Source organism: Schistocerca nitens, chromosome 3 (assembly GCF_023898315.1).
Source record: "Schistocerca nitens isolate TAMUIC-IGC-003100 chromosome 3, iqSchNite1.1, whole genome shotgun sequence".
Classification (NCBI taxonomy): Eukaryota; Metazoa; Arthropoda; class Insecta; order Orthoptera; family Acrididae; genus Schistocerca; species Schistocerca nitens.
The window spans coordinates 49,742,723-49,766,907 of NC_064616.1; the positions used below are offsets into that span (position 1 = coordinate 49,742,723).

At 35.9% G+C, this 24,185-nt stretch overlaps 1 protein-coding gene across 2 annotated transcripts in view; it reads right to left on the minus strand.

The window, feature by feature from the left end:
- Nucleotides 1-561: 561 nt before the first annotated feature.
- Nucleotides 562-24,185, minus strand: part of LOC126247998 (N-fatty-acyl-amino acid synthase/hydrolase PM20D1-like) — a 253,015-nt gene continuing 229,391 nt past the window's right edge. For both annotated transcript variants that reach the window (XM_049948581.1, XM_049948580.1), the window contains exons 8-9: nucleotides 22,393-22,630; nucleotides 562-4,646 (exon numbers count right to left, since the gene is read on the minus strand). In XM_049948581.1, the coding sequence (XP_049804538.1) occupies nucleotides 4,405-4,646; nucleotides 22,393-22,630 (480 nt within the window). In that variant the 3' untranslated portion in view covers nucleotides 562-4,404. The remainder of the gene's footprint in view (nucleotides 4,647-22,392; nucleotides 22,631-24,185) is intronic.

Sequence of the window (24,185 nt, forward strand, 5' to 3'; positions counted from 1 at the left end):
AATTACATACTCTGTATATAATTTAAACAAAGGGGACCAAATAAAAATCAGTCAGTCATTTGGCGCCCTCTTCTTCTTCCTCCTCCCCCTTTTCTCTCATACATTTTCATGTCAGTTTTTGCTGTTACTTGTGATATGTACTGCATACTAATCTTGCAATTGGACACCTCCGGCGTCTCTCTCTCAGCTTGTGCCCCAAGCCCTGGATGTTGTATACATGTCAGGCACATAATGAAAATGATTACTGCAAATATACTTAGTGACAAGTAGTGACTGAAGTATTGTAACTGAGGCTATTGTACAGCACATTAAATTCCAGTAAAACAATCTGGAAGTGAGAGTGAGTTCACTGGCATCACAAAAGGTTTAGTTTTGCAGTGAACCTTTGTAAAATATGAAGTTACATATAAGGTGTATTATAGTTATGTAATAAAACCAGTGCAATTAGAATTTAATGTGTTGTACAAAAACATAAGAGTAATGTACTCATTGTATCTGCCTGGAACAAGCATAGGACACAGACAGTGTGGCAACAATGAAAAGTAAACAATAAAAAAACACTGAAGTTTTTCATGTATTTATTTTGTGTCAGGCAGAACATAACAAATGTAGCTTGTGTATAATATCACATTATCCAAAAACAATGGAACCTCAGAATTCACTTTGAAATATCATTGATATACAGAAGAAAGGATAGAGCCAAAATGTTCTTTGAGTATTCACGTACAAATTTAATGAAAAGATTAAAAATGTTTGCTTATTAAGTGCTGACAATAACAAAATACTGAGAAATCTTGTTTTGTATATACAGATATATTTAATTTGCACACACAATCACATTGCTACACATAACATCCATAAAAATAAATAAGGCAATTTATCAACATTTTTGCTGATTCATGAAAAATTATAGCTATTTTATTTTATCACAGCTATTCCATGCTGTTAACATCACATTAACAACATTAACTTTGCTGAAGAAATACAAATACTTTTTTAGACTGACTATTTTAAAATTGATACAAATAAAGCAGATACCAATAGGATGCATGCATTGCACATGCATCTTACAGATTAAAAAATATACACATACATCCATTGCTGGATGATGATAGGTCTAAAATAAATTTGACAGTTTAAACAAAAGTCATGTACTGAATAAAGCACACCACAACCATAACATTTGTTCACATCATTATCACAAATTATGTACTCAGCCATAAGAAGGGCAATTCATAAATATTGTAAAACACAAGTATGCTACCTAACTACTAAACATTAATGGTGTCACAAGGGTGGCTCAGACAGAACTGTCTTTGTTAAATGGGCAAAATACACAAAACAACTTTGAGAGTTAAAATCATATTTTGCCAATGTTGGGTCAACACATTTCAAGCTAGCTCTTTCAGTAGGTAAAAGAAATTCTTAGATATGTGTGAAATGATTTTTGAACAGCTGATAGGAAATGGCTAAATTTATTTGGCTCGTATGATAAAGACACTGAATTCTCTTAGAGGTATTATTCAGAATGTTGGCACATTGTGCTATGAATAAGCTTTATGCTCAATTTCCTCCTCATAATGATGTGAAATAGATGTTCAAAAAATCTTTGTATTAAAAGAGCACAAAATGGAAAAATGTTCATGCACAATATATTTTGGGTATTGATACTATTTCATGGTAAAGAAATGATGATTAGAAATAAATGTGTATAAATAAAGTTTAATTCTAATGTGCACGGAGTCACTTAAAAAGCGTTATAGTTAACATGTATTACAAGAAACTATCCCCAAATAGGTAAAAGAGTCATACTTCTGAAATGTGCCCACTTCCTCTGATCCTCAGGTACCTGTCTGTCAATGTTTTAATGCCACAAGGAGCTCAAAAGATACATCTGATTTTGGATAGTAGCACTATGACTACATTATTTGCAAAAGAAGAAGCAGATTTTGGTTGCAACTGATTTACTCCCCGTTTCCATAAATTGACCACAGCTATATTAAACATGAAATAAACATGAAAGATGCAGGATGCGCTGATGGATGCCGCTTTAGTTGGTTGGTCTTAGGTTTAGAGCACTCAGTGTCATGGTTATTAGCACCCTTAATATTGCTTTGACTATAGCACCAATAAAGGTCCATGTATAGGCAATACCTATTTCATACAATATATTCTGCAATAATTAGGCTGACCTACAGCTAAAAAAGCTAAGAAAAAGATTTTAGAAAGTTCTGTACATTATGTTAGAGAAAATATCGAACACTCCCAGTTATGCTTCAGGCAGTTGCTACATAAATGGGTCAAACTGAGAACCAAATCTCTGTAACACACATTCAGTTTGTAGCAAAAGATACCTCCTCCCCCCACCCCCCACCCCCTCCCTCCCTTGTTATGATATTTTTGGCAATAGTTCAGAGATCCTGAAGCAAACTTGTGAACCACTAAAAACAGGAAGGAGTGAAAATAGAAAGCAGTGAAAATAGCTTCCTTAAATGTAATTGTGCCTGAGGTAGAAAGCAGCACTGGAGCATGAAACTATATAAGCTGGCATAAAATGAGGGAAAGCCATAGTTAAATGTACAGTCAAGTCATGGTACAAGAACCAGTTGACCAGTGGAAATGAAAGAAAGGAAGATAAGAGTTTAATGTCCCATCAACAGTGTGGTAATTAGAAACAGGTGACCAATGAAATATAAGAAAAGATTGTCACACATAGTGTCATTGAGCACTGAATATAAAGTGTGAGAAGGAGTGAAATTGGTGTCATTGCACATAGCACAGATATAATATGAGAAATTACTCTAAAACATTAACAGTCATGGATGGAAGTATATAAAAATAGTTTCCTTGTATGTCTTTATACATTTTCCTATTAAATTTGTTTGATAACTGCTACAGCACAACAAATCTTATTAAAAATAAGTCTGCATCTTTGTTTATGCAACTGAAATGTTATGGTGATGCTTAAAATGGTCTATAACTAAAGGGAGAGAATGGATGAACTAAAACAACCTCAGAACAAATTTAAGTGCCTTCTATAATTATTCTTTTTCAACTTGTGTCTTCAAAAGAGCACCAAAATGCCATGGTTCCATTTCAAAGCTATTCTGATAGGATTTACCAATAATTTTATTATACTGCAAATTTAGTGAATTCAAAATGAATTCTCAGGTATGGGTTTTAACTTAATAAGTAATATGTACAGTGTCCCATTTTTAAAGTACTTCAGTGTAAAGTCTGAAGTAAAAAGCATTGATAAAATATAAAGATAAGTAATGAAAATAAATGAACTGCAGACCTCCCCACCACTAATATAAGGCAAGTAGTAACAGACGTTGTTTGTGCCCTGCATGTGAAAGTGCTTTCTGAATAATGCATCGAGTAACATAATATAGGAGATGCTGGACTTGATATACAACAGTCTTGCATCCAGTACCAACTGTATATTGAGTGAGTGCACAATACATGTCTGATTCAATATAAAGATGAATAAACAGGAAATTCACTGTGTATTTATGTCATGAAAATAGTCAATGAAACAAATATTCACTATAGATTTAAAAATCGCTGCATGCAACATTACTAATACACTTAGTAACATGTATGAAATAATTATAGCCAGTTCCACTTCATATGTAAAGCATTTTAAAGAGAGTTTAGTCTACATAAGAACCTCCTTACTGTTAGCAAAAAGCCAAATGAAAGAAGAAGAAAATCTAAAATAGTTTTCTATGTCTTGATGTAAATGGATTGCACCTTTCCATTATAGCTTATATTAAGCAACAACACAGCCAAGTAAGAAATATCACACCAAATCCCAGAATTAAACACTAAATGGTCTAACATTTTTATAGTTTGTCTTAAAATTTAAAACTTGCAGATATGTGCTTTCCATCTTTGTGTCAAGATAAATAGTGTACAGCAGTCTATTACTACAGTCATCTTAGCAATTATTGTAAATTCTTGGATGCTTTAAGGCCCTGCAGCTGTTGCAGATGAGAAATACATATTGCCCTTTTATTTGTTGTGTGCTACGAATGTATATATTATGGGGTAATAGTTTCAAGGGTTCTGAACAGAAATTGTTTTTGCTCAGCATCATGACATTATTTGTTACAAGGAGAGTCTGTCAAAGTCTTGTAAAGTGGAATAACTATTGCTGAAACATTACTGGATGGACAGATGACATATTTTACATGTCTAATATATCCAGATTTGACTGATTTCTACTGGTCACATATATTTGTCTAATAGAGTTCTGTCTAAGGAAGTTAAACAGCAAAATAATAGACACTTTTGATATGAGATCAATATAAGTAAATCCTATAATTGTAGTCCACAACTTTCATGCTAAGAAAAATGAACACTACAAAATGTGCTGTGACATGACATTTATCTGTAAACTTATAACTCTTTCTCTTCATTGCTGATGACTGATGCTGGAACTACATTTATAAGTAGATCTGCATTCTTAATTATTCTGTAATAAAAATTAATTGCTTGATGGTAACTGTCTATGGAAATCCGTTCATTATTTCCATGGTACCGAGTAATATCCGCTGGTGTTACAATTGTTGGTAGAAATCTGTAGAGATTTGATGTAAGATCCAGGTACCAGCGAGTATCTGTATTAGCAATGAAAGCACCTGAAAATAAAAGTCACAACTCTTGTATATCTGTTTTAAGAATACATGAAAACATGAACAGAAAAATTAAAGTATCTAGTTTTTTATTTACAATTCTGTTTCTTAAAATAGTCTGACCTTGGAAGAATCAATGCATGACAATGATTTCCCTAAGTTTACACTAGCCTAATGAAATAAATACTGCAGAATAAAGCATACAGTTTTGTGCATTAGGTAAGAAAGCATATTTAAAATACAGGTTGGACTTCTGCAGAATTTTTCTGACTAAACCATTCATTACAATATTTCTTGTTTGAGTTTTTACTGACTTTGAACAAGTTCTAGATATTCTCAAAAATTATTAATTATCACCACATAGTCATATGAACTGTGAAATAAATATGAAATAAGTGATAGTCCAAATTTAATACTGAAAGAAAGTTTACTATGCAAACACAAACACATAAAATACATATATTGGAACTGCCTCTTGAATGAAGTGTTCACATTTACATACTATATAAAATTTTATAAAGTCATCTAAATTTTAGTTAAATATGGTTTTAGAGACTCTTCTGGACCTTGTAAACCATACATTAAAAATAATGTTAGGACAGTAGAACCAAACTTGTGACCTGTCCATTGCCAGCCAGGAATTTTAAACATTACGTCACACTATATGTGGCCGAGGCTGCAATGCTATTTAACCTCTTTGGAAAAGAGCAAATTGCTGTTACAGAGCTAACTATAGCATCTTAAGTCTGAATCTTGCTAAAGCTCTTTTGTGAGAAGTAACTAGAGCATATTTGCTCCCTAATCATGCTGTCACATACTCAGAATAAGTGCAGCTCTAAGGACCAAGGGATAGAAAAACAACTGAAATCACTCAACAGAGGAAAGGCCACTGTACCCGATGGGATACCAGCTTGATCCTACACAGAGTAAATGAAAGAGCTTGTCCCTCTTCTACCAGCAGTATTCCATAGGTCTCTAGAGGAGCAAGTGTTCCTAATGATATGAAAAAATGTACAAGTCGTTCCCATTTTCAAGAAGACTCAATGAAAAAATGCACAGAACTATAAGCACTTATCTCCGATGTCGTATTATGACATTTCTGGGGACCAAAAATCTTCTCTGTAGTAATCCACATGGATTCCGGTAACAACAGGGATTGTGTGAAACCCATCTCACTTTATTCATCCACAAGACCCAGAAACCAGTAAATACAGGCAGCCAGGTAGATGTGCCAGGTTGCTCAACTTCAGGAAGAAGTTTGATACAGTTCCACAATGCTGCCTAATGAACAAAATATGAGTGTATGGAATATAGACAAACTATGTGACTGGATTGAAGAGTTTCTGTGAAACAGAGCACAGCATGTCATTATGCACAAAGAGATGACTTCAGATGTAAAAGTGACTTCAGGCATGCCCCAAGGGAATGTTACAGGACCATTACTTTTCACAATATAGATAACATTAGAGGTCCCATGAGGCTTTTTGTGGTAATCCTACTGGCGTATTAGAAGGGAATAAAAAGTGTTATGAAAAACTATAAGGCAATATCATTAATTTCAGAGATTGGGGAATTACTAGAAAAGGTAATTTTAAAACAATTTAAGGCATATTTCATTAAGCATAATCTATTCAAAAATCTACAACATGGTTTCAGAAAAGGAAGATCTACTGTAATAGCAGTAGCTACTCCTATACATGAAATATTGAACAAGGTAGATGAAGGAGACAAGGTAACAGACACTTTCCTGGATATGAGTAAAGGTTTTGATACTGTGGATCATACAGATCTGCTACATAAATTAGAAGCATACAGGATGAGAGGGGTAGCCTTGCAACTACTTACCCCTTGTTTGAAAGACAGAAAACTGTTTATCAAGCTAAATTATACAAGGAATGAACAGTTGGTAACAACTAAATCAACACACAAGATACTTCAATGTGGTGTGCCTCAAGGAAGTATACTGGGGCATTTCCTGTTTCTTATGAATGATAATGATTTGACTGGACCCCAAGACTGCAAGGTTGTAAGCTATGCTGATAACACATATTTTGTCAGCTGGGCCCATGATATGCAAACTACTACAAACAGTAGTGAAACCAGTTGTAATGTTCTGTCAAGTTATCTTACTACAAAAAAGATACTTGTAAATAAAGAGAAGAAAGTGACAATGCAATTTATGCTTAGCTATAATCAGAGCCTAAAAAGTAGTCAGTTTACACCTCCATTGGCTCTTAGCTACACAAACAAATACAAATTTTTGGCTATAGTTGTTGATGAACACCTTCATGGAAAGAACATATAGACCATATTTGTAAGAAAATCAGAACAAATGTGTATCTATTGAAATAGGTCTCAGCCTTTCTGGACCATGTTAGATTCAGACAAATACACTTTGGAGTGATACATCCACATACACAGTATGGTATTGAGATATGGGGTGGGGCACCAACTGTCTTTACAGACAGGGTCTTCAGACTACAAATGAGGAAGTAAGAGTGGTAGGTAAGGTAAACAGGAGAGACCCTTGTAGAGAAATCTTCAGAAAATATAAAATACTAGCCTTCTACTCTATGTACATCCTGTGTGAAATAATGTTTCTGAAACAAATTCCAGAATATAATCCAACAAACAGTAATGTACATAGGTACAATACACGGGGAAGGGAAAACTTTCACAGAATTGCACATAAAAGAAAAGACTGCAGGCTATAGTCCACACCTTTCATAACAGACTGCCATTGGCCTCAATCCCGCTAATTTAAATACCTTAAAGAACAAACTTAAGTATTTATTAATAGAGAAAAGCTTTTATTCAGTAGAAGATTTCAAGTTGTAATATTCCTTTTTAAAATGGTGTTTTTTTTTTGTTTTTTTTTCCAACAAAAAATAATAATGTCTGATTTTCACACACTATATCAATGTGTGCATTTATGTTTCAAGTTGTAATATCTCTCTGTAAAACAGTGTATATAACGCAAGTTTGCTTTTGCAACAAAAAGTAATAATTTCTGACCTTCACTATTTATATCAATGCGTGCACTTATGTATGTTAACAAAGCTTTGTATATGTGAACTAAAATTTATGGCAATGTCCAAAAACTTATTTTTATATGGACAACAAACAAGGAAATAGACAAATTTGTTACTGAGAAGACACTACATTAGAAAATTGTCAAAGACCTACAGAGGATCAACCCTTGGAGCAGTGTGTGGCAATTGACCCTCAACATAAGAAAAATGTAATGTATTGTGGAAATATAGACAGAACGACCCTTTACTGCATGATTACATAATTGCAGAACTGTGGAAGTGGTTACTTCCATAAAATATCTGTGAAAATGTGTGCAGAGTAATCTGAAGTGGAAAAAACCATTTAAAATTAATCTTGGGTAGGACAGATGCCAGACAGAGTCATCGGAAGAAACCTCAGGAAATTTAGCCTATCATCAAAGGAAGTAGTTTACCAGTGTGGGATCGATACCAGATAGGATTAATAGAGGAAACAGAGAGTAGATCCAAAGAAGAGCAGTATGTTTAGTCACAGGTTCATTTATTAGGTATGAAAGTGTCATGGAGCTTCTCAGCCAGCTCCAATGGCAGATGCTGCCAGAGAAGCATTCTGCATCATGATATGGTCTACCGTAAGGTTCTGAGAGCATATGTTCCTAGAAGAGTCAACCAATACATTGCTTCCTCCCATGTATATCTCATGAAAAGAAAATGATAAAAGTAGAGAGACTCAGTCCCACTTGTAGGCTTACCTCTTCCCACAAACTACATGCAACTGGAACAGAAAAAGAGGGAAATTATGATGGTAGACAAAGTACCCTCCTCCACATGCTGTACGGTGGCTTGTAGAGAGCACACACACACACACACACACACACACACACACACACACACACACACACACACACACACACACAGAGAGAGAGAGAGAGAGAGAGAGAGAGAGAGAGAGAGAGAGAGAGAGTTGTAGCTGCATTCAATGAGACTTCTAAATCAACGAACATGCCTTCATGTTCTCTTGGTAGTAAAACATGTCATCAAAGTAGACCTCAGATCTGTAATAAAATTTCATGTAGTGGACACATATAACATCCCGGTACATTTGGCTCCTTGGAGTATGACTGTAATATGCAAATTTATATGTGATGTATGACAAGTAGTGACAGTATTGTCACAGCCCAAGTAGCATTTTATTAATTTTTAGATAGCTCAAATATTCCCACAGATGTAAGGATCCAAATTAAGTTACCTTATTATCTACAGTTTGGTGATTCACATTACAGCGCCACCAGTCCTTACCCTAAGTGTCCAGCATATATAGTGGCTAACAGTAAATCTTCAATAGTGGCAATAAATTAAGGAATTTAATCATCCTGAATACCTTCAGTTTTGGGTAATAAGATTCTCATTTAGGTCATATAACCATGAAGCAGAAAGAATAGTGCTTCATTGTGTTGAATTTAGATGTCACAACAGTCAGTATCATATACACATATCGATGCAGTGTCATTATACATAAAGATATCAAAATCTAATTAGATCATTTGTCTGTTGATGATATATGTGTACAACCGCCGAATTGTAAAAAATATGACAAGAAATCAATTTCGACATCAGATTCCATGGTAACACCGTTCCGTGATTAGAGATCATTTTATGGTGTTCCATGTTTCAGAATTATATATTAACTATGGAACTTTAGTTGTTGCTAGAAGCTTGGTAAGAGCAAAATAAACTAGTTAATTAAACTGCTGTCCACCTTTTTTGTTTTTTGTCTTTGGGATACACCATAAGAGGACAGTTCCAAACCAATGTAATGGGGCAATGGCAGGTAGAAGTGACTCCAGATGTCCTGGAGGTAAATGAGGTTACAGTCCTTAAGTTATTTATGTTGAGTCCAATATATTGGAACAACATTGCCAACAATACAAGTGTGCAATTTTGTCAAAGAACTTCAAAAATGCCAGCTGGCCAGACATTGAATGTTGATGAAAATACTTAATTGCTGCTGGCCATGAATGATCTATTTTGTATGGTATTAGATGGTGATTGCTTCTATGCAGTGTCCTGTCTACTAGTTAGAGATGTTTGATGGCTGCTTCCATATCTAAGCCCTTGATGGCTTTTACATATGATGGAACTTACAACAATGATGTTTGTTAATGGAGAAGTGAGTGGGATTTTATCAGTGATGAGTTATCCCTCCAAGGGAGTCTTTAGCTGACAGTAAGCATCCTTGTGTTTGTTTTTAAGCCACTGTGATATTGTGCTCTTGAAGTATCACTGTTCATACTTAAAATTGCATTGACAGATATTCTACCTAGCATTATAAATATTTATTCATTACAGTAGTGGATGATTTGCCATACGTATTATATAATGAAGTCAGTCAAACTTCTTGAAACATAACATTTTCTGATGCATTGCTTTTTGATGTACTGGGACCACTTGATAAAGTTCTCTGTTTTGGTAATATTCTGCAGAAGAAGTGTAGCTGAATATTTCATTAGAAGTGAAACAACATTGCCTTTTTTTTCATATTTTGTGAGGCACAATGAAAAAATTCCCTGTGTAAACAATTTCATAGCCCCCCCCCCCCCCCCCCCTAATATTGGCCTGTATGCTTCTTTACAGACAGAATCTGCCGATGACTGTCATTAAAAGCTTTCTTAATTTTCATCTGAAATTGCTCCTAGCTATCTCAAGCCATTGTTGATCCCAGTAAGAGTAGACACAGATGACAAAAAATGTTATTTAAAATACTGTATTGGGCAATTTGATTGAATCGCTTCAGTAACTTAACTGGCTCCTCACTAACATCTCCTGAAGGCACCTGTAGTGCAGCTGGTTCACTGACATTTTCTTGGCCACTACTATCTCAACTAAGCAGTTATTAAGAGCAGCACAGTTCTTTCATTTGTATGCTTGACATGAATGTGATGGCGTTTTTATAAAATAATTGGAGTCATAGCCCTATTAAAATTCTGAAGTATCCAGCATCATCTTCATTAAAATATGTCACTTACTCATCAGAACTGTGCCAAATATAAGAGTAGGGATGTTAACAATAGCCAATCCCTGTTACTGAAAGCTGGTTTATTTGACAAGCACAAAATAAATTGTGAACTGAGCTGAAGTTTCTTGAATGGTGAAAAGCTGCATGAAAACAAACAATGAATTTTCTCAGATCTGAAAATTTTCATAATAAGAAGTTTCTAGAAACTTCCACAACTCTTAAGTGTTACATGATAAGTATTAACACAGGAACTTGGAAATTAATTCTGTTACCTGGTTCATCACAAGCCACTGACTTCAACTGCTTCACCCTTGTGGCCTACGTACAGGCTACAAAAAATTATATGAATAACTAATTCCTGAAGGTAGGCTATATTACATGAGTGGGCATGTAAAAATCAAGATATGTAGTCAGTACAGGGTAAAGTGGCTGATGCACAGTGACTAATTTTCATCCAAAGTGCTGGGCAAGTTCATTTGTTTGTTTGGGAGGGGAGGACAACAGTGTCTGCCAAACAGCCGTTCAGCGATGGCAGAATCGAGGCACATGCTCTGCAACCTTTCTCAAACAATTTTACAGAAATTATTCAATAAAAAGTTTCATTTTTGCTTTACTTGTAGCTTTATGCGTCAGGTTCATGATGCACAAAATTCATAAAAGTTTTCAATGAAAAATAGAGTATGATTTTGCATTTAGTGACTACTGCATAATATGTTAACGAAAACAATCAATTTTTGACAAAATAATTTAATTGGACAGATAAAAAATCTACTCATTAAATGGTGGCAGAACACACACATAAAAGGAGGTTATAATTAGGCAAGCTTTCGGAGCCAGTGGCTCCTTCTTCAGGCAGAAGTGTTGAAGGGAAGGAAGAGGGGTGAAGGAAAAGGTCTGGAGAGGTCTAGAAAAAGAGGTAGATTTTGGGAAAGTCACCCAGAACTGTGGGTCTGAGGAGACTTACCACATGGGACAACTTCCTCCCCATACTTGAATAATGCGATGGGATTGATGACCTTGCTGTCTGGTCCACTCTCCCAAATCAACCAACTGATCTTATGCTAATGAAATTCAAAGAACAAATATAACATGGACTGTGGTCAACATTGTGAAAATCATGGCACAATCACCAGGAAGTAAAATTATGACAAGTTGTTGGCAGTTAATGCGGATATACTTAAGACAGCAGGCTGCAGCATGGGGTTGATGGGTGGTGGGTTGTGGGGGGTTGCATATATCTATAAGGTCCCTATTGTTATATTGGCCACAATACTGCAGATGATAAAATCGTATCTGCACTTCCACCTTAGTACTGATACGCAGTGAATTCTGATGTTTGGTGTTGTGTAGGGTTTTCTGGAGGTCCGGAGGTCCAGTTCTAGAGAATTTGCAGGTTGTAACTGCCTCAGGGATCCACTTGTATATACATAAGCAGTAAGGTAAAGAGAGATAGTGGTGAGCCAAAACATTTGCCCACCACAACACTGAATGCAGTCTAGTGGTGTTGTGGACATGTGATGCAGCAAGGAAAGTCTATAAATGAAGCAGAGATAATAGGGAATGATTATAGTGATGATACAGACTGCAAATGGGGAATTCCAATGGCACAAGTATCTTTGCAAAGGGCAGATTGTTAACGCCCAGTGCCAGAGAACAAGCATCTTGGAAATGGAGACACTGATCAGCTGTTCACATGCTACTGTCATGAGCATCTATGAAAAGTAGTTGACGGAAGGTGAAACCCAAAGTGGGTGACAAGATTTTGGATGTCCACACTTCACCACAGAACATGGGGGCTGGAGGCTTGCCCACTCTCTAAAGTGTGACAGGCAGATATTTGGGGTAGAGCTGATGACAGGAGTACAATGCTGGTGCAGGCACAAGTGTTTTGGAGCACATTGTGGAACAGCTGATGATCCCTGCATGGCCCAATGTCATCTTCAATGATGATAGTACTGCACACAGGACCATCAAGACTAGACCATGGATGAATGGAAATGTGTCATCTGATTGAACGAATCATATTTCTTGTTACGTTAGGTTGATGGTCACGCTGGAGTCACTGTAATCAAGGTTAATAACTGCAACTGCTTGAAACATGCACCACACTACAGATACTAGCTGATGGGAGCAGTGCTGTATTTGACCGGGCTTCCATGGGATATGTGGTGGTAATCAAAAGCACAGTAATAGCTCTAGACTGCATGTACATTATTGTGGATTGCCTGAATCCTTTCATGCTTGATGTGTCCTCCCACAGTGATGGCATTCACCAGCTTAATAACTGTCCAGGTCACACGGCTACAGTGGCTTGGAGAGCATGGTAGTGAATACACATTGATGTCTTGACCACCAGATTTGGCTGATATGAACACGACGGAACACATCTGAGATGGTATCAAGTGCCAGATCTGCAGCCACAAACCACCAGTCCATAATTTATGGGAATTGTACAACCTGTGTGTAGACAACAGTTGATAAGTACCTTCAGAACTCTATCAAGAACTTGTCAAATCCATGCCATGCAGAATCACTGCTATATTGCTTTTCTACTGACTTATTTAGTATTCTATGGGTTTGTCCATTTCAATTCCATTGTTTTTAGATAAACTTCTAGAAAATGGTGAACATCATCATGTTTTTCAAATACTTTCAATGCACTAAACAGAAAATGATATGGCTGTTACTACCATTAATCACTGGTTTTATATGTCCATCCTTTTGACTGGAGGTCTTGGGGACCACAGTCATTCACTACAGTAAGAAAATAAAATGCCTACAGCCATCCTTATGATCTTGTTTATGGTGTAGTTACCAGTTTTGATACTTCGGTGTACCAAAGCTGAATTGATGGTTGGAGTGCTGACACCCCAGTTACAAATAGTCTGCACAAACAAGTTAAGTTGGCCACTGATGCAGTGTACATATGTATCATGGTAACCCCTTCAACATCAACTACAGCCTGAAGATGGTGCATTGAAGTGCCGAAACTTGTAGCTACATAATAAATGATATCACAAGGTTGGCTGTAGACATTTCATTTTCTTACAATTAATCAGTTTCCCTTAGAGGGCTTTGCTTTTGATTGGACATATATTTGAATACTGACATGTGATATGCTGGTATGGTGAAGTCTCAAATTCCTTGTTTAGCATCAACAGAATATATGTAGCACAGCAACAATAAGTGAAGAACTGGGTGAAGAGAAAATAACTATAAATGCAATATTGTCTTTGAATTATGTATAAGTAAAGGTGGGGAGGGGTTAGCTTATGTATGTTACATGCTAGATCCTCAACTTACTCAACTTCACTGAATTTAGAAAGCAAACATTTAGAGATTTAAAATTTTGACAAAAATTTAGATACCACTTTAGTTAAATACAGAGGTGTTTCTATGAAGATTATATTCACTCTCAAAAACAATAAATAAGGGCATGATGTACAGGGGGCGGCAGAACTGACTAAGCAGTTTTAAGGAGCAATAAAAAGTAAATCTGGATGTATAGAGGAAAAATGTTTTTATTTTCTAAATTAGTACAATATACCATTTAACATTCATTTAGTTTTGAAAATAATGTCCTCAAGATGGCGGCCGTTAGCATCAATACATTGTTCTAGACGATCCCCTAAGTTTCGAGAGGCTCTTGCTCACATATCGTGGGGTATGACATGCATTTCGTCAGTAATCTGCTCTTTTAACTCTGGTAGGGTGTGAGGGTGGCTTTTGAAAACCTTTTCCTTCAGATATCCCCAAAGAAAGTAGTCATAAATGCTGAAATATGGTGACTGTGCAAGCCAACCGACATCACCCCTCAAAGAGATGAGGTGGCCTGGAAACATTTCTCTCAAAACATCAAGTGAAATTCGAGCTGTGTGAGCAGTAGCTCCATCCTGTTGGAACCACAAGTCCCCAGTCCATGTTCTTCAACATTCTCATCCATTCTGGGTTCAAGAAAATTTTGCAACATTGAAACATAATGTGTGGAATTCACTGTCATGGTCACTCCTTCCACCTCAAAAAAGTAAGGGCCTACCATGCCAAATTGTGATATGGCACACAACACTGTCACTTAGGGAGAATGTTTCCTCCAACTGCTGTACCCAGGACTGAATAGTGTTTGCATTAGGAATGGCATTGTTGCGTGGATTGTTGAACTGTCACTGAAAAGCTCACTGTGTAGCATTCACAGATCTAATGTTTTCATAATAAGCATGAATGGCAAAACTACGATGTGCACTGGTGCAGAGCATGTTGGCTACTGAAATGGGGTCCATGACTGAACAAAGGCAGACCACTTGCAACTGCCTACCCCCACCACAGCCCCAGCGGTAATCAATAGAAACTGCTTAGTTGGTTCTGCCACACCCTGTATAATTAGAGTTATGCGACCATGGTACAGAAATGGTATAGTCAAATGTTAGAAGCAAAACAGATAACAATTCAAATTTACCATTGGTCCATTGATGATGATAAAATTTCATGTAGACATATTTTTGTAATAATTTTACTTATCTGCAAACTTACACCAAATGATACTTTCATAATACTTGCTCAAAGTGACATCCTTCAGCTTTAATGCCAGCATGACATTGTTACTCAAAGTTCTGTCATCATCCTCCAAACAGCTCTGATGTTTGAACAATGTCATATTCAGCAAAACTACTTTCCAAGAGGTCTCTGTCAGTCTTTACAAGTGTTTCAGACACAAGGCTTTTCACATGGACCTACAAGAAGATAGCAAGTGGGGTCCAATCAGGTAAATGAGACTGCAATGAAATAGGACTTTCTCTTCCCATCCACCTTTCAAGGGATGTCTGATGTAGATTTTCATGAGCCCAAGGTACAAAATGTACTGGGGCTTCATCATACTGGTACCATATAAATGCATGAAGATCAAGCAGGATGTCTTCCAACAATGTTGTGACTATGAACCTGAGAAACACAATCTACTCTGGTGCAGATAGGGGTACAGGAAGCAAATAAGAGCCTTATAAACAATTATTGAATATCCACATGTTCATTACAACTCTGTGTTGATAGCTCTTGGCAACTGTACATGACTATTTCAACAGTCTTCATTGAAGAAAGGGACATACACAAGAAGGTAAAAAGTGATGATACAGCACTAAACTGGGGCAAACAAAAGTAGCTCCAAAATCGGTATGAGTTCAGTGCGGATTGAAGGAGTTTGTCTGTGTGATCACAAACCCCATATTACAAACCAGGGGATATGCAGATATGCAGTTTATTTTTCTTCTCACTACTTGTATTATGGTGCCAATTGTTTTATTTAGCTCAATTATTTGAATAGTCTAAAAAAAATAGTATGTGTTGAATGTCTCCTAAAAATGTACTTGACCCGATGCAAGCTGTGAGCATCCCTTAAATTTTCATTTGCTTGTGTGTACACAAAAATCATTGGGTACAATGTCACTTCACTATGCCTGACTGACTGTACACTTCAGTTTATAAAAAAAACAGACTGTAGTCTTAGAGACTTCTATACCAGACCTCTACATCAGGACTGATCATGTTGGTGTACACATCATCATATCATCAATGCTTTAATGGAGTTCCTGTCCCCACCTCTCATGATGCACAGCTACATGTTGGTAGGATTTGTTTAACCTAAGTTGTTGGCAGCCATGTACACAATAAACCAATTCTTACATCATACACACAATAATTCATACATTCTTGCATTCCACTCGAAGAGTTACCTTACAAGACTTATGGCATTGTAGCTTTGGATGAAACGATTGATTCATCATAAACAAAATACTACCCACTATTCACTAGGTCTTGATCTAACATCATATTCCTTTTTATCAGTTTGGTGCAAGCAACATGAAACAAATGTAGCCCTACAATTCTCTTGCTATTACTCATCAACATGCCATTCACATATAAAATAATGTACAAACAGAAAATGTAGACATCTCAAGAGCCACAAAAGTGTCTTAAATTGTTAATGATAAAATATTTATTTTGTAAAATAGTGAGTGGTGCCATTAATATTATATTTAAATTTAAAAAAATTATTGTGGAAAAACAACTATGTAATAGAACAGCAATCTCGGCATCTGCAAAGATGCAAGAACAAAAGTTTATTGTACTCAATTTAATCTGCATTAAACTCAAATTTGCTGTCTTTTTTTGTTTGCTGTTTATTTTGTTCATTTATTTGGTCTCTCTGCCTATAGGTGTCATGTGTCCTACAGACAGCATGTTATCTTCTCTTCTCATTTTAATGTACAGTAGTAAAAAAGGTGCTTCTGTAATAAAACATTAAATGCACCTCATCCCTTTAACAAAAAAGATTGGAAAAAATTGGTCAAATGTTTTGTTAAATGATTTGTCTAAAAGTAAGAAATAAAATAGATTAGTGTAACATATGAAGCACCTCACTTTCTGTACGTGACTTGAAGAAACATTAAAAGGCATGCCAAATGTTTCTCTAATCCAGTTTATTTCTTACTGTTACACAAGACATTTCAGAAAACATTTGGCTGACTTTTTACACATTTTTTTTTTTTATTTTCAAGTTTCATTCACAAAGCATCACCTTACTGACACCTCATTTGCTTTCTTAGTGTCCTCCATTCTCAAAACGTCTTTAATCTAGTACTTGGTTTGGAGGAAACCATTTTGACAATTAAATATCACACCAGTGTGACTTTTCATGTGCAAAATAGCTAGGTCTTGAAGAGATGAACTTTTCCACATTTAATTTACATAGCTAGAATAGCTGTTCTTGAACTCTCAAGCTAGTCAATTTGATACCACATTTGCCCATTTCCCACTCTGTGTTTTGATATGAAAATTTGGACAAAAACCCATTGTGTCATTTATAGGGAGTCTTGTTTTCACTCTGCTCTAACATTTGGCCAGATGTTGTCACATATATGTAACTCTTACAGCATGCAAACAGTTCCACCAAGATGGTGTAGTAAAGTAGTTTAATACTGATACTCAATTTACCAAACTTGAGTAAAATTCCAACAGTTTCCTCCAAGACCACTGAGATTCAGGTGAAATAATGATTACTGTAGGTTTCTATGTTTCAGTTTCATAGAGTGTGCTCTGAGCCCACAGTACAAGAAATAATCACCTGTTAGTGTTCACATCAAGGGCTCTTAGTTTTTAAAGTAGGCAATTGTGTATCTATTAGGCATGTTTTCTCTCTTCTTTATTTCAGTTAGAATTTTCATTCAGTTCCATTTAAAATATCTCTGCTTAGATATTTAGCGTTAGCTTTGTTGTTCTCTTTCACTACAAATTTGTCACTGTATGAACTATTGTTTCATTTACTGATGGCTATTCAACAAGTAGCTTAGCTACAAACTCTGCAAAAAATTATCTTGAGATATTTGTTTTGTTATAGAATACTACCCCATGGTCAACACGGTAGTGGCCTATGGTGAACATATCATATCTCAGAACAGCAAACAAAGACTTTAAATGACAATATGTGGGACATTTATGCTTCAAAGCATTCAAAGATTAGACTACGTAAAACACATTCAGAATGGAGTGTTTCTGACTTAGTAAATTTCACCAACAGACTAAAATTAGTTTCCAATGAAAGTACAAACACAACTTGCCCTATTGGTAGTTTTCAGTACCTATGAAACACTTGCCTATTCAAGGTAAAGATTAGATTACATTAGATTTACTTTCATTCCAATTGATCCGTAGTGAGGAGGTCCTCCAGGATGTGGAACATGTCAGAAAAACAACAATACATGACAAATATTTACAACTAAAACAAATAAGCTAATGTACCATTCCACAGGTCCCAAGTGGAATGATCGTCATTTTTTAATGAACACTAAGAGTCATTTTACAAATACTAATGCACTGAATTTAAAATAAAAAAGTTTTTTATTTATTTATAAGGTAATAAACATGTAATACAACTACTGTAATACTTATTCACAATGAACACATTACTGCACTGAAATGGTGCAGAAGTTAGATTATACTTACGCACGCACGCACGCACGCGCACACACACATACACACACACACACACACACACACACACACACACACACACACACAAATTTTCAATGAACACATTACTGCACTGAAATTGTGCAGAAGTTATGTTGTACTTATATACAAATCAGTTGGTTTTACTAAGAAATTCATCAATGGAGTAGAAGGAGTTGGTCACCAATAAATCCTTTAGGCTTCTCTTAAACTGAATTTCATTGGTTGTTAAGCTTTTTATGGCTGCTGGCAAGTTATTGAAAATGTGTGTTCCTGAATAATGCACACCTTTTTGTACTAGACTAAGTGACTTTAAATCCTTGTGAAGACTATTCTCATTCCTAGTATTGATTCCATGAATTGAGCTGTTGGTTTGAAAAAGTGATATATTTTTAATGACAAATTTCATCAAGGAATAAATATATTGGGAAGCAGTAGTTAGTATCCCTAGTTCCCTCAACAGGCTTCTGCAGGATGTTCTTGAGTTCACACCACATATAATTCTTACTGCACGTTTTTGTGCCCGGAAAACTTTAGCTTGGCTTGATGAATTACCCCAAAAAATAATCCCATATGACATTATGGAATGAAAGTAAGCATAGTATGCGAGCTTTTTCATTTTTATATCCCCTATGTCTGACAAAATTCGCATTGCAAACAGAGATTTGTTAAGACGCTTCAGCAGTTCTGTGGTGTGCTCCTCCCAGTTGAATTTATTATCAAGCTGTAATCCCAAGAATTTAACACTGTCCACTTCTTCTATCTTCTTGTCATTGTATGTTAGACTTATACTCTTGGGACACCCCTTACAAGTTCTGAACTGCATGTAGTGTGTTTTTTCAAAGTTTAGTGACAAAGAATTGGCTAGGAACCAGTGATTAATGTCCACAAATATTTTATTGGCTGATCTTTCTAAGACTACACTTGATTTGCTATTTATTGCAATGTTTGTATCATCGGCAAACAAAACAAACTTGGCATCTGGTAATGTTACTGATGAAAGGTCATTGATATACACAAGAAAAGGTAAGGGCCCCAAAATGGAACCTTGTGGGACCCCACATGTAATTAGTTCCCAGTTGGATGATACCTGATAGCTTGATACATGTCTCTTTCCTAATAACACCCTTTGTTTCCTGCCAGAGATATAAAATTTGAACCATTTTGCAGCGTTTCCTGTTACACTATAATATTCTAGGATATTGTGATTTATACAGTCAAATCAGTCAAATACCTTTGACAGATCACAAAATATACCAGTTGCCTGCAATTTTTTGTCTAATGAATTAAGCACATTTTCACTGTAAGTGTAGATAGCCTTCTCAATATCAGAACCTTTTAGAAATCCAAGCTGTGACTTTGACAGTATGTTATTTGAGATAAGATGGTTATAAAGATGACTGTACATTACTTTTTCGAAAATTTTTGAGAATGCTGGCAACAGTGAAATTGGATGGAAATTTGATGCTATTTCTTTTTCTCCCTTCTTAAACAGTGGCTTAACTTCAGCATATTTCAGCCATTCAGGAAATATTCCACTAATAAACAACTGGTTACACAGATAGCTTAATATGTTACTTAGCTCAGAATCACATTCTTTAATTAGCTTTGTTGATATTTCATCATACCCACTAGATGTTTTTGATTTTAAAGATTTTATGATGGACATTATTTCTGTTGGGGTAGTGAGGGTCAAATTCATATTGTGGAAGTTACTTGAAATGTCTGGTCTAAGGTAATCCATAGCAGCATCCACCGAACCTGACAACCCCATCTTTTCAGTAACAGTTATAAAATGTTTGTTAAAAAGTTCTGCAACACTATACACATCTGTCACCAATGTATCATTTACTCTTAATGCTATTTGTTCCTCTTCATGTCTGATTCTACCGGTCTCCTCCTTCACTATATCCCATATTGTCTTTATTTTGTTGTTTGATATGACTATCTTTTCCTTATAATATATTTGCTTTGACATCCGTATTACAGTCTTTAATATTTTGCAGTATTTCTTATAATGTGCTATAGCATCAACATTGGAAATGTTTCGGATTGACAGATACAGTTTTCTTTTTGTTTTACAAGATACCCCTATTCCTCGAGTAATCCATGGCTTCTTTGTAGACTTTGCTCTAACCTTGGTAAGTTTTGGGGGAAAGCAGTGTTCGAATAAGGTAAGCACTTTATTAGCAAAAATGTTATATTTTTCATTCATGCCATGAGCACTGTAAACATCAGTCCAGTGAATGTCTCTGAGTGTCCTAAAATAATCAATTTTTGGCTTACTGATTACCCTCTTGAGCTCAGATTTAACAGATTTTATATCCTGTTCAGTATTAACATTTAACAGAAGGAACTGCATGTCATGGTCTGAGAGGCCATTGACTATTGGTTTTGTAATATAATTTTGTTCATTGGACTTTTCTATAAAGATATTATCAATGGCTGTTTGTGAGCAAGTGGCTATCCTAGTGGGGAACTTTACTGTGGGAATTAAGTTGAATGATAGTGTTACTAACTCAAATAAGTTGTTATTGGGAGAGTCTTTAAGGAAATCTACATTGAAATCACCAGCAACCACTATTTCTTTGTTTTTGGTTGTTAAATGGGCCAGTACAGCTTCAAGGTGGTTTACAAAGAGATTAAAGTTACCTGCAGGTGCTCGATATACACTTAATATTATGAAGGATTTTTTGTGAAATTCTACTTCTGTTGCACATGCTTCCATATGCTGTTCTATACAAAATTTATGAATGTCTATGTTCTTAAATTTATGACAGTTCCTGATGAATGTGGCAACTCCTCCTTTCCCCATTTCCGATCTACAAAAGTGAGATGCTAACCTAAACCCTGTAACACTTAAAAGTTCTATACCAGTGGTCACATGATGTTCAGAGAGGCAGATTATGTCAGCTGGGTTTGAAGACTCTAATTCATGTACACCTTTCCTACTAAGACAGTACATTCACATTTTGTGATAGTCATCAGCAGTGGCAAACATTTGTGTTTAGATTTCTCTCTTTTCTGAACTATAGTTAACATTTGAACACTATTGGAGTACAGAACCAGAGGCTTATTCAGTTTTGATAGAGAAAGAACTTTAGAAAATTGTTTCTAAATACATGGTTAAAATAAATGTTGAGTATAAAATAATCTGCATTTTCTGATTAATGAGGAATTTTTTTGTTATACGAAGGAGAAGTAAAAATTAATTATATTTCAAATGACAGGAAATAGTTTAAACTGTCAGTTACTGCAAAGATATTAGTGAATTAAAAGGATAACTATGGCACTGCTATCTAAGAAATGCTTAGGGACTGGATCATTCATCTAACTGGAAAGGTAATCTTTACTAAAACTGAGTATTTATTTCAGTCAAAGCTGCAAAATGCTTAAAGTGATCATGACCAGATTTAGATATTAGGAGGCCATCTTCAGAATTTTATTTCTACACCTTGACACAGTTTCTTCATACAGTGTATTTTGGTTCAGTTGTCATCGTCAAAGCTACACAAATTTGATGAGTGTGTGTGGAGTGTGTTACTAGAATAGTCGAACTGGTACCACACAGCCAGTGTATCAGATCATAAACATGGGAACAAATAATTAACTAAAAAATTAAGCCTTAATAGAAAATGGAAATTGTTGTAAAATAACTGAAACAGCAGTGATAATTTTGTATACTAATGTAACACAAAATGCAGAAGATATTCGTGTCACTACCTACCTGGTACAACAATGGAATCGTGAAAAACTTGTTTTATACTTGTAGCTACCATCTGAAAGGGAATGCAATCACGGTCAAATGGAGAGACAGGATGAGCTTCTCTTGAAGTTTTGACTCGAATGTGTACACGAGGATCATCAATTATCTCACGGTCATAAGAAATTACATCAGCCACTCTTTGAGCTGGATGTACTCGATGATTGATGACAGCTGTTGCTGATGGTGGAACAACATTTTCCTTCATATAAAACAGTTTCCATTACTATGATATTCAACACAAAAAACTCCTCTCATGGAGTGATATACAAGCACAATAAATATCAGCCATTCACATTCACTATACTGTAGAAATATTCAATGTAACTATTCCAGCACAAGTATGACAATTCATGGAACTCATTTATCAATAACATACTTATGAAAAACAAGGCATATCATATGTGAGAAGGCTGAAATTCAGTGACATAGCAACACTACACAATGGCAATAGTCTAATTTCATCGTGAAGGGAATATCGCATTTTGCATGATAACGCATTTTAAAATTAATGTGTCTTCAATTACAGGAATTCTAGGATGGAAGCAATAAACAACAGTGTGGAACAATATAGCTGATAGATGCATAGCACATAGAAGTATGCGACAACACAGAGATTTGACTAACTTTTAAACTACCACTTTATGTATACAGTCTGACACAAACAACCACATGACTTTCTGAGTGGTTGCTCAGGCTGACAGGAGTATGGAGAATGGAAAGGTGCGTGGTTACTGGAAAAGACTGCAATACGTGAGACAATGAGGGTGAGGGGAGTTGATAATGGCCATTTGTGTGGATAGACAGCTAGTAAGTTATCATTCCCATATAGCATGCTACACAGTGATTGGGGAACAACTGAAATATAATTTTGCTATTTTCACACCTCACCCTACCTTTCTGAGAATAGGAAATGGCTGTGCTTTGACTATGGTAGGAGGTGGTAGTTGGGGGAATTGGACACATGACCTATGCACTGTGCAAAACCTGGAGCAGAGTTAGCATAGTGATGTCATAGGATATTACAAAGGTTGGGTAATACTACTAATACATTGAGTGGTGGATAGGCCACACTTCATCATAGGGCTTCAAATCCCTGGCAAAGGATTTTGCTGAGTTTTCAGTGTGTGTATGGTACTGGATGATGAGAAGAGTTGTGTTTGGCATTGAATATGAGTTTGTTTGTATCATAAGAAGAAATTGCAAGGGATATCAGTTCTGAATTAGCTGGGCAGGATACTCTATGCCTGTAAAGTCTCTGGTAAGGTTATGTACTAAACCCTTACTTCTCATTAGAGAAATTTCAAACATGGCTGCCAATGGTTGCCAAGGCTGTAGGGTAGGGATTTCTTAATGTGGAACAAATAACAGCTGGCACAGAAGAGGTGGAGTTGGTGGATGTGTCTGACATGGATGAGCCTGAGAGGTAGAGGTCAACATCTACATAGGTAGCTTGTTGAGCTCAAAAGGGCTAGATGATGTGGATTTTAGAGCGGACTCAAGGTTCTAGAGAAAAAAATCAGGGACTTTCTTTGGCACTGGTCCAGATCATAATGATGTCATCTACAAATCCAAATTAGGCAACGGGTTTTAGGTGTTGTATGGATAGAAGTGATACTTCTAGGTAGCACATAAACTAATTAGCATGAGACAGTGCCATGTAGGTATCCTTGTCAGTTCCATGGTTTTGTTTGAAGATATCGCCTTCAAATGAGGAATAATTATGAGTCAGAACTAATTAGCATGAGACAGTGCCA